Source organism: Chlorocebus sabaeus, chromosome 15 (assembly GCF_047675955.1).
Source record: "Chlorocebus sabaeus isolate Y175 chromosome 15, mChlSab1.0.hap1, whole genome shotgun sequence".
Classification (NCBI taxonomy): domain Eukaryota; kingdom Metazoa; phylum Chordata; class Mammalia; order Primates; family Cercopithecidae; genus Chlorocebus; species Chlorocebus sabaeus.
In genome coordinates, this window is record NC_132918.1 from 18,088,018 (window position 1) to 18,100,264 (window position 12,247).

General features: G+C 38.4%; 1 protein-coding gene across 5 annotated transcripts in view; it reads left to right on the top strand.

Moving 5' to 3' along the window:
- Nucleotides 1–12,247, top strand: part of PLD1 (phospholipase D1) — a 212,015-nt gene that overhangs the window by 95,069 nt on the left and 104,699 nt on the right. For all 5 annotated transcript variants that reach the window (XM_007972100.3, XM_073023463.1, XM_007972101.3 and 2 more), the window contains exons 9-11: nt 6,670–6,822; nt 10,729–10,878; nt 11,591–11,674. In XM_007972100.3, the coding sequence (XP_007970291.3) occupies nt 6,670–6,822; nt 10,729–10,878; nt 11,591–11,674 (387 nt within the window). The remainder of the gene's footprint in view (nt 1–6,669; nt 6,823–10,728; nt 10,879–11,590; nt 11,675–12,247) is intronic.

The window sequence follows — 12,247 nt, forward strand, 5'->3', positions numbered from 1 at the left end:
AGATAATGTTAGCCATTGGGCAGATAGTAGTAGACGTGATAGGCACATTCCCTGTTCCCAGGGATCTTACGCTGTACTGTAGGAGACAGACAGTAAACAAGAAGACAAATACTTCCAGATGTGCAACAAAGAAGCTAAAGCAGGACATGATGGAGTAGAGTTGGGGTGACGAGGCAGGGATGGTGGAGAATAGCTTTTTTTGGATCCAGTAGACTGCCTGTAGAAGGATTTTTAAGAAGTTTGATTGATAAGAAGAGACTGTCCATGCAATTGTCTAGAAGAAAGTTTTTAGACAGAGGAACAGCAACACGACCCAAAGAAGAAACCTGGCAAGTCTAAAGAAGACCCAACATTAACCAACATTGTGGGAGCCAACAGTAGGAGATGAGGCTGAGAAGGGGAGGGCTGGCTCAAGTGGGCTTATCTGCATTTTAATGCCATGACAAGTAGTAACACAGGCAGAAAGTATCTTTTTAAAACAGACCATAATCTCACATGGTTTAGAACAAGGTTAGTTATAATAGTTCGCATGTATTGGGGCCAGGCACTAAGTATGTGCATGAGTTATCTCAGTTAATCCTTCATAAATATGTGAGTTATCTCAGTTAATCCTTCATGAATACTTATGAACTTGATGTTACTGTTAGGTCCTCATGTTATAGGTCTTATGTTGTCCTCATGTTATAGATTTCAACATCATGCTCAATCACTGAAGTTCGCACAAGCAGTGAGTGGCAGATAGAATTGGAGCCCAGGGAGGCTGACTTCAGGGCAGGCACTTGATCCCTGTGCAGATGGTGCTAACTCCTAGAAGGCTGGTTGATAGATGTATTTCTTGATATATATATTCCTGAGAAGGAAAAAAAAAATCTTGTTGAGGTGTTTTGCATCTATGTTCATAAAAGATACTGGCCTGAAGTCTTCTCTTTTGTGTTGTGTCTCTGCCAGGCTTTGGTGTTAGGATGCTGCTGGCCTCATAGAATGAGTTGGGTAGGAGTTCTTCCTCCTCAATTGTTTGGAATAGTTTCAGTAGGAATGGTACTAGCTCTTCTTTGTACATCTTATAGAATTTGGCTGTGAATTGCCTGATCCTGGGCTTTTTGTTTTTGTATTTTGGTTGGTAGCCTATTTGTTACTGATTCTAATTCAGAGCTGATTATTGGTCCACTCAAGGATTCAGTTTCTTCCTGGTTCAGTCTTGAGGGGGATGTATGTGTGCAGGAATTTATCTGTTTCTTGTAGGTTTTCTAGTTTTTGTGCATAGAGTTGTTCATAGTAGTCTCTGACAGTTATTTGTATTTCTGTGGGATCAGTGGCAATGTCCTCTTTGTCATTTCTGATAGTGTTTATTTGGATCTTCTCTCTTTTCTTCTTTATTAGTCTGGTTTTGATTTATCTTACTAATTTTTTGAAAGAACCAACTCCTAGATTTGTTCATCTTTTATATGGTTTTTTATATCTCAGTCTCCTTCAAACCACAATCCAACAGCACATCAAAAAGATAATCTACCATGATCAAGTAGACTTTATCCTCGGGTTACAAAGTTGGTTCAACATATGCAAATTGATAAATTTGATTCATCACATAAACAGAAAAAAAGGTAAAAACTACATGATTATCTCAATAGATGCAGGAAAGGCTTTTGATAAAATTCAACATCCCTTCATTTTAACAACCCTCAATAAACTATGCATTGAAGGAACATACTTCAAAAATAATAAGAGCCATATATGACAAACCCACCGTCAACATCATACTGACTGGATGAGCTGGAAGCATTCCTCTTGAAAACTGGCCCAAGACAAGGATGCCCTCTGTCACCATTCCTATTCAACATAGTATTGGAAGTCCTGGCCAGAGCAATGAGGCAAGAGAAAGAAATAAAAGGCATCCAAATAGGAAAAGAGGAAGTCAAACTATTCTCGTTTGTAGATGACATGATTCTGTATCTAGAAAACTCCATAGTCTTTTCCCAAAAGCTCCTTGAGCTGATAAACGTCTTCAGCAATGTTTCAGGATACAAAATCAATGTAGAAAAATCACTAGCATTCCTATACACCAACAACAATCAAGCCAGTTGTGAATGGGATTGCTTTCCAATCAAATCAGGGAGGCAATCCCATTCACAATTGCCACAAAAAGAATAAAATACCTAGGAACACAGCTAACTAGGGAGGTGAAAGATCTCTACAATGAGAATTACAAAATACTGCTCAAAGAAATCAGAGGTGACACAAACAAATGGAAAAATATTCCATGTTTATGGATAAGAAGAAATAATATCATTAAAATGGCCATACTGCCCAAAGCAATCTACAGATTCAATGCTATTCCTATCAAACTACCTATAACATTCTTCACAAAACTAGAAAAAACTATTTTAAAATTCAAACGGAGCCAACAAAGAGCCTGAATAGCCAAGGCAATGCCAAGCAAAAAGAACAAAGCTGGAGACATGATGTTATGTGACTCCAAACTACACTACAGGGCAACAGTAACCAATATAGTACAGTACTGGTATGAAAACAGACATATAGACCAATGGAACAGAATTAGAGAGCCCAGAAATAATACTGCACACCTACGACCATCTACTCTTCAACAAAGCTGACAAAAACAAGCAATGGGAAAAGGACTTTGTCCTTAATAAATGATGCTGGGGTAACTGGCTAGCCATATGCAGAAGATTGAAACTGGACCCCTTCCTTAGGTCATATACAAAATGCAATGCAAGTTAGACTAGAAACTTAAACGTAAAACCTAAAACTGTAAAAACCCTGGAAGACAACCTAGGAAAAACCATTCTGGACATAGGAACTGGCAAAGATTTCATGATGAAGACACCAAAAGTAATTGCAACAAAGTCAAAAATTGACAAATGGGATCTAATTAAACTAAAGAGCTTCTGCATAGCAAAAGACATTATCAACAGAGTAGACAGACAACCTACAGAATGCAAGAAAATATTTGCAAACTGTGCTTCTGACAAAGATCTAATAGCCAGTATCTATAAGGAATTTAAACAAATTTACAAGCAAAACCAAACAATTCCATTAAAAAGTGGGCAGTGGACATGAACAAACACTTTTCAAAAGAAGACATACATGTGGCCAAGAAACATTTGAAAAAATACTTAACATCACTGATCATTAGAGAAATGCAAATCAAAACCACAATGAGATATCATCTCACACCAGTCAGAAGGGCTATCAAAAAACAAACAAACAAAAAAACAGATGCTGACGAGGTTGCAGAAACAAGGAAATGCTTATATGCTGCTGGTTGGTGCGTAAATTAGTTCAGCCATTGTGGAAAACTGTGTGATGATTCCCCAAAGAACTAAAAATAGTATTACCATTCGACCCAACAGTTCCATTATTGGGTATATACCCAGAGGACTATAAATCATTCTACCGTAAAGACACATGCACGTGTATTTTCACTGCAGCACAATTTACAATAGCAAAGACATGGAATCAACCTAAATGCCCATCCATGGTAGACTGGATAAAGAAAATGTAGTACATCTACAACACAGCATATGAAATCATGTACTTTGCAGCAATGTGGATGGAGCTGGAGGCCATTGTCCTTAGCAAACTAACACAGGAACAGGAAACCCAATACCACATGTTCTCACTTATAACTGGGAGCTAAATAATGAGAACTCATGGACACAAAGAGGGCAACAACAGATACTAGGGCCTACTTGAGGGTGGCGGGTGGGAGGAGGGAAAGAATCAGAAAAAAAAAATGCCTGTCAAATACTATGCTTAGTACTTGGGTGACGAAGCAATCTGTACACTAAACCCCTGTGACACAAGTTTACCTATTTAACAAACCTGTAAGTATACTTCTGAGTCTAAAGTAAAAGTTAAAAGAAAAAAATATATCTATTGACAAAAAAGAAAAAGGGAAGAAATCAGAGGAGTTTTTATGAATGGCATAATTAAGAAGAGCTTTCAATAAAAGCCAAGCATCAAATTGCCCTAATATCTAATGACTGGTAAAAAGAACAACTACAAGACACTAATGAAAAAAAATTGAAGAGGATCAGAAGAATTAATACTGTTAAAATGACCATACCATCCAAAGCAATCTACAGATTAAGTGCAACCCTATCAAAATACTAATGACATTTTCACAGAAATGGAAAAAACAATCCTAAAACTCATATAAAACCACAAAAGACCCTGAGCAGTCAAAGCAATCCTGAGCAAAACAACAACAAAAAAACAAACCAAAGCTAGAGGCATCACACTACCTGGCTTCAAAATATATTACAAAGCTATAGTAACCAAAACAGTATGATACTGGTATAAAACAGACACATGACTAGTAGGACAGAATAGAGAACTCAGAAATTAATCCATGTATCTACAGCCTACTGATTTTTCCAAAGGCATCAAAAACATTCTGTGGGGAAAGTGCACACTCTTCAGTAAGCAGTGCTGGGAAAACTGGGTTACCCTTTGGTATCATAGCCTTGGTATTTGTCTTGAGGAGCGTTATAAGAACTCTTATAAAATGTATAATTTCTGTATTTGCTTTGAAAATTGTTATTGGGAATATTATTCATTATGTTGTTCAGTTGTCTTATGTTAGATCCCAAATGAGAAACTTTGTTTGGAATTTAGTTTTGGAGGAAATCCACTTATTTCTTTAATTTATTCATTTGACAAGAAAAACCAGGAAGCTTATACCCACATGAATGTGTCATCTCTGTAATTATATTTGCCTTTGTGGTTAGGTATTTTAGGTATTTACTTTCTGTGACCTTGATATTTTTCCTTTTTTGAACTATACCACGTATGTTCTTTGCTGTAAGTTATCCTAAATCCATTCTATGCCCTTTTATTAGAAAGGAGATAGCTTATGTATTAAAAAACAAATTAATGAAATGAAACTATGTGGAAATCAATGTAGGTTTGTCTACATTAAATTCCAAGTTACAAAGCCATTAAAACATAATGCAATTCCCAATTTCAGTAGAGATTTATTATAGATATATTTTAAATACTGAGTTCCCATGCTATATTTACAGTATTACTTATTTTATATTCAGATGTTCCAAACTTACTATTCCATAATGTGGAAGTACCTAGAGTGCTTTACTTTGATATGCGCTATTATGCCCATTTTGTTACTTCAGTTTTCAAATAATTCAGTCAATCACTCTATAATTGCAGGCAAATAGGAATACGTGTTGTTATATGCAGCCTTATGAAGTTACCATTTGCATTCACTGTAAATGGATTCCATCTCCTTGGTCTTGCCCTTCTATTGGGGGAACCCACCCCCGATAATTCAACGTTATTTCACATAGGTTCGTTTCTATTTCCCTAAGTGTTGGCCAGTCTGAGAAATAAAGGGAAAGAGTACATAAGAGAGAAATTTTAAAGCCGGGTATCTGGGGAAGACATCACATGTCAGCAGGTTCTGTGATGCCCCCTATGCTGCAAAACCAGCAAGTTTTTATTAGTGATTTTCAAAGGGGAGGGAGTGTATGAATAGGGTGTGGGTCACAGAGACCACACGCTTCACAAGGTAATAAAATATTACAAGACAAATGGAGGCAGGGCATGATCACAGGACTGGGGCAAAATTAAAATTGCTAATGAATTTTCAGGCACACATTGTCATTGATAACATTGTATCAGGAGACAGGGTTTGAGAGCAGACAACTGGTCTGACTAAAATTTACTTAGGTGGGAATTTCCTCGTCCTAATAGGCCTGGGAGCACTACGGGAGACTGGGGATTATTTCATCCCTTATCTGCAACCATAAAAGACAGACATTCCCAGAGCAGCCATTTTAGAGACCTACCCCTGGCAATGCATTCTCTTTCTCAGGGCTGTTCCTTGCGGAGAAAAAGAATTCAGTGATATTTCTCCTATTTGCTTTTGAAAGAAGAGAAATACGGCTCTGTTTTGCCCAGCTCTCAGGCAGCCAGACCCAATGGTTATCTCCCTTGTTCCCTGAACATCGCTGTTATCCTGTTCTTTTTTCAAACTGCCCAGATTTTATATTGTTTAAACAATTTGTGCAGTTAATGCAATCATCACAGGGTCCTGAGGCAACATACATCCTCAGCTTACAAAGATGACAGGATTAAGATTTAAAGTAAAGACAGGCATAGGAAATCACAAGAGTATTGACTGGGGAAGTGATAAATGTCCATGAAATTTTCACAATTTATGTTCAGAGATTGCAGTAAAGACAGGTGTAAGAAATTATAAAAGTATTAATTTGGGGAACTAATAAATGTCCATGAAACCTTCACAATTTGTGTTCTTCTGTCATGGCTTCAGCCAGTCCCTCCATTCGAGGTTCCTGACTTCCCGCAACACCCTTCCTATCATACATCCTGTGAGTGCTACCTGCCAATATTAGGGACATTCCTCCAGTTTTGCCGTTAGTGTTTAAAGAGCTAATGAATTACTGTGAATTACTTGTTACACTGTTTCTTAGAAAAACATAATAGAAAGGTTTTGTTGTTGGTTTTTGTTTGTTTCATAGTGATTAAAAATAAATAAATCTCCTATGTAGAAAATGTAATTATGTCTACAGTCTGCCAGAGTGATTACTTAAGATTTGTCATAATAATTAGTTCTTCTCATTTTATTTACTCAATACAACTTTTAAAATACTTACTACCTTCTTACAGATGGTTAATAGTGAAAGATTCCTTTTTACTGTATATGAAACCAGACAGCGGTGCCATTGCCTTCGTCCTGCTGGTAGACAAAGAATTCAAAATTAAGGTGGGGAAGAAGGAGACAGAAACAAAATATGGAATCCGAATTGATAATCTTTCAAGGTACAAGTTTCAAATATTTAAAAAAGATTTCTACAAAAATATCTTAAAAACAATTTTTTCTGTAACCTTAAGTAAAAAAGGAGTTTAAAAAGGGTTAGAAAATTGTAATTTAGAGCTCATCCTCAATCAATGTAATGAAATAACTTTTTTCCTTGTATATATTTTAAAGAGTATCCTGTGTGCAACAGAGTCAGAATAAACAATCCCCTATGTAGATGTTTGCCTATGTTAACAGAAATTACTACTCAATTTGCCAGTTTACTAAACAGATAGATTAGAGCGATAGTTCACATTTTTAAAATAAATGAAACCTTTACTTTGTAAATCAATATTCTTTAATTAAAAAAACACCAAAAGAGTGATTTGATTTATAAAAATTGTTACACACATATTTTAAGAAAGATACCTTCTTTTTCTCTGAGACAGGGTCTCACTCTGTCACCCAGGCTGAAGTGCAGTGGCGCAATCTCTGCTCACTGCAACCTTCACTCACTGCAGCCTCCATCTTTCAGGTTCAAGCGATTCTCCCACTTCAGCCTACCGAGTAGCTGGGACTACAGGCGCCTGCTGCCACACCCGACTAAATTTTGTATTTTTTGGTAGAGACGGAGTTTCACCATGTTTGCCAGGCTGGTGTCGAACTCCTGACCTCAAGTGATCTGCCTGCCTCGGCCTTCCAAAGTGCTGGGATAACAGGCCTGAGCCATCCCATCTGGCCAAGAAGGATATCTTGAAAGGACACTCATGTACATTTATTTATTATAGATTTTATTAGTGAGTACATGTGTATGTGATCTTTCTGGAAGATTGTAGTTATATCATGTATGTGTGTCTTTATACACATATATCCATTTGTCTCTATATAGTTCATTCACCATCATGTATATGAATATATATGCATTTCTCCCTGTTCACATACACAACATAGCTTCATATTCCCTTACTAATTTACATGTTTGTGTGTGTGTGTGTGTGTGTGTGTGTGTGTGTGTGTATAAAAAGATGCTAAACTTCCTGATGATATTCTATGAGAATGGAACATTTAAGATTGTGACTGGAAATACAATGGTGCTGCCATTACACCTTCCTCCTGCATTCCTGTTTTACAGTGAGCCACAGAAGTCTGGCCACAGTTCTCATTGGTCCATTACTTTATTGGCCACTTCATCTGCATTTCCCACCCTCACTTACTCGTATGTCAATGCCAAATGAGGCCATTCACATCCAGGTTTCATTACCTTCCTTCCTGGTGTAAGATCCCCCCATGATTTTATCAAATAAGGCCAAATTTCCCCACTTATTTTTGAAGGGCATTTATTTTCCTGCGTTTATTTGAAATTCCTCCCTAATATGCCTTGCAGGTTCTATGGAGGCAGCATTTTTTTCTTGCCTCTTTCCCTTTGCTTTTCTTATGTCCATGGTTGGAATAGTTCTTTTTTTCCCCCTTGATTCTGACTCACATCCTGTAATAATGTCTTATCTTGTTACTCGTCTCTTCTGTAAAGTCATCTCGTAACTATTTTTCAGAGGCTTTTTAGCTCAATTGGAGTAATACTTGAAGGATGGGTCAAGCCCAGGCACCTCCTGTGCCCTCTTGTCTCCATCCTTAGAAACCCATGCCTCCTTTACCACATGCGATGCGGATGCTTCACTCCTCTCAACTCCGCCATGTCTCTCCTCCCCTGTCTCCACAGCCCAGCAGCAGCAGCCTCCCCCTGGCTTCATGACTTTCAGACAAAAGCCAGCATCTACCTCTGACATATTGAGGAAAGCAGTTTGGACATGGTTAATCTTTATAAATAATTCTTTTAGAATCTGTGAACACAGCCCCCTTCCCTGCTTCTCATCAGGATCATTGCATTTCCTCAAAAAAGCAACCTCCCTCCTCACCCGTAGTCTTCTTACATTGGATGGTGGTAGATTTCTGCCTACATGGCAGGGATACAGCTGGCTCCAACACTCTGTTTTCCTTCAAACTTCAAATTTGGATAACTTATTTTTCCCTCTTAGTAGTAGGCAGAATTCTGACACTTGGCATTAAGAAAAAACTTTCTGGAATCCACTCTGAATTTTTTTTTTTTTTTGGTAGCATTTATAACTCTGTAAGAGTTTAGGATCGTTTAGTTGTGAGTGACAGAAAAATCTAAAGCAAACTGGCTTATACCAAAGAGAACTTATCAGCCATGTTGAGCGTGACTGATTCCCTTGTGGTAGCAAGATGGCCACCTCCCACACTCACACCAAATTCTGTGGAAGCAAGAGAGTCCCTCCTGGCATTCCTGAGCAAGTCCTCACATTTGCTCAGGAATGGCTGAAAGGATACTCATGTCCATTTGTTATAGGAATGGATGAACAAATGTACATGAGTATCCTTTTTTTTCTGATATCAATATGTTTAATTGATTATTATTGCAAAAGAACAGTTTTCCTGGCCAGGTGCGGTAGCTCACACCTGTAATCCCAGCACTTTGGGAGGCCAAGGTGGGCAGATCACAAAGTCAGGAGTTTGAGACCAGTCTGGCCAATATGGTGAAACCCTGTCACTGCTAAAAATACAAAAATTAGCCGGGCATGATGGTGCTTGCCTGTAGTCCGAGCTACTTGCGAGGCTGAGGCAGGAGAACTGCTTGAACCCAGGAGGCAGAGGTTGCAATGAGCCGAGATTGCACCACTGCACTCCAGTCTGGTGACAGACCAAGACTCCATCTCAAAAAAATAAAATAAAATAAAACCAGCACCGTGACTCATGTCTGTAATCCCAGCACTTTGGGAGGCCGAGGCAGGCAGATCACCTGAGGTTTGGGAGTTCAAGACCAGCCTGACCAACATGGAGAAACCTGTCTCTACTAAAAATACAAAATTAGCTGGGCGTGGAGGTGCATGCCTGTAATCCCAGCTACTTGGGAGGCTGAGACAGGAGAATCACTTGAACCCGGGAGGTGGAGGTTGCAGTGAGCCGAGATCATGCCATTGCACTCCAGCCTGGGCAACAAGAGCAAAACTCCGTCTCAAAAAACAAAACAAACAAACAAAAAAGAACAGTTTTCCTGCGATTAATGAAACAGAAAACGCACAACATATTCATGCCAGAACCACCTTCTGGGACCAGGAAGATGGAATATGCCATTTTGCTTAGCTTTGTTGAAGAGAAGGGATGGCTGTCATGAAGCACAATTGGGATGATATTTCCAGAAGCTGAGGGAATGGATACTAGAGGGCATAAAGGGAAGTGTCCTCTAGAGCAGAGATCCCCAACCCCCTCGGGGTCCCAGTCCATGGCCTATTCAGAACTGGGCTGCACAGCAGGAGGTGAGCAGTGGGCGAGGGAGCATTACCACCTGAGTTGCGGCCTCCTGTCAGATCAGCCACAGCATCAGATTCTTACAGGAGCCCGAACGCTATTGTGGATTGCACATGGCATGGGATCTGGGCTGCGCGCTCCTCATAAGAATCATGTCACCTCGTGATGACCTGAGGTGGAACAGTTTCATCTCGAAACTACCCCCCATCATCTGTGGAAAAATTGCCTTCCACAAGCCTGTCCCCAGTGCCAAAAAAAGGTGGGGACCACTGCTCTACAGGAGCCAACAGCTCTCTAACACTTAAAAGTAGATCCTCACCTTACCCCTCTTTCTTTATCCTCCTCATGGCCTAGCACGCAGCTGTAGGTCTATGGTAAGTATCTTTATGTATGTTTGCATGAGTTAATGAATAAGTAACCTGAACATTTATTTTTGTTATATTGAATATATTTCTAGAAATACTACCAAAAAATGTTAAATGCCTGCTTTCTTCATGTTCTTTGTCTAAAATTTTCAGTTTATGTTTGGTATACTACCAAATAAAAAAGAGCATGAGATAGAACAGAGTGACCATTCTTTTCAACTTTCTGCTTTCTCTTTAAAGGACACTTATTTTAAAATGCAACAGCTATAGACATGCTCGCTGGTGGGGAGGGGCTATAGAAGAATTCATCCAGAAACATGGCACCAACTTTCTCAAAGATCATCGATTTGGGTCATATGCTGCTATCCAAGAGAATGCTTTAGCTAAATGGTAAGTTAGTTATTATTGCTCTAAGCCTGCCAAGGCAGTCCTAGCATCTAATATTACACTGTCCTAAATTCACCTGGAATCAGTTTTCAAAACTGTGAAAGATTATGCATTATACTTAATAAGGCTTCTCTTTTTGTGATAATTATGGGACTACCTGATTATATATTAGTTTTTCAATTGTTGCTTTTAAGATTTTTCACGGTGAACTTAGCTAGCTTTAGAGTTTGAAGTTTGAATTTTAAAGCTAACTTCATACATTTATTTAATGATGCAAATGGAAGGTTTATTTAAGTCATTAGCCCTAATTTAGGAAAAAGCATTTACTTGCTAGATATTTCTTTTAAATAAAGTCACGCTTAGCATGTTTTTCTACCCGTGGATTGGAAGCCAATTTGTTTTCAGTCTCAGAAGAAACACTGTATGTAAGTTCAACAGAATAGGAGAATTCATCTGGCTTCTTATAATGATGAGGCTCAATAAATTTGTTGTTCTCTAAGCAGAGAAAAATCAGGCTGCTTACCACTTACTGCCCTTCCTAGGCAGCAGAGGAAACTTGGTGTTTTCAATCCTTGTTTTGCAGGTACACAAAGTCAATGATGATTGTGTGTTATGTGGAGACTCTAGGCAGTGGCTTCCATGTTTTGCTTTACCATAAGATAAGTTTCTTTTTTCTTTTTTAATAACAAAAAGGAACAATAAACTTGTCTTTCAGGTATGTTAATGCCAAAGGATATTTTGAAGATGTGGCAAATGCAATGGAAGAGGCAAATGAAGAGATTTTTATCACAGATTGGTGGTTAGTATTTGTCCCTGGGAATTTTTTCTGGAAGTTTCTATGTTTACAAATGTACAGTGGTATAGTGCTGTTCAAGAATTACACATATGAAAATCAGCAGTATCTATGGATGGTTTGGCCAGAGTCTCAACCAATTGACTAAGCCTTCAGTGAAAGGCCTTTTCAAAAACCTTGGCCTCAATAATATTCATAAAATACTTAGTTTGAACAATTAGGTTTTATATTTGCATTTGGAAGCAGACTTCCATGTGTTCATGTCAGTAAAGATTATGCTGTAATGCGAGTACACTTACAGAGGTAATGGTGTCTTTGGGTGTCTTTTTCTAATTTTGGTATGTCTGTCATGAGGGCCAGTGAGTATACTTCTTCTAAATTGTCACTTTGATGTTGAAATAGTTCCACTTGCCTGTTACTGTAAAAATATCCTCTGTAATGACTAGGCCTCGTCAGCTGTTCTAGAGATACATCCGGTTTCAACTTTGTGACCACCTTAAAAAAGTGTCCATAAGAGTTGCTATGCTTCTTAAAGTCACCAGAAGCCTCATATCTGAAACTCATTTAGCTCTTGGGAAA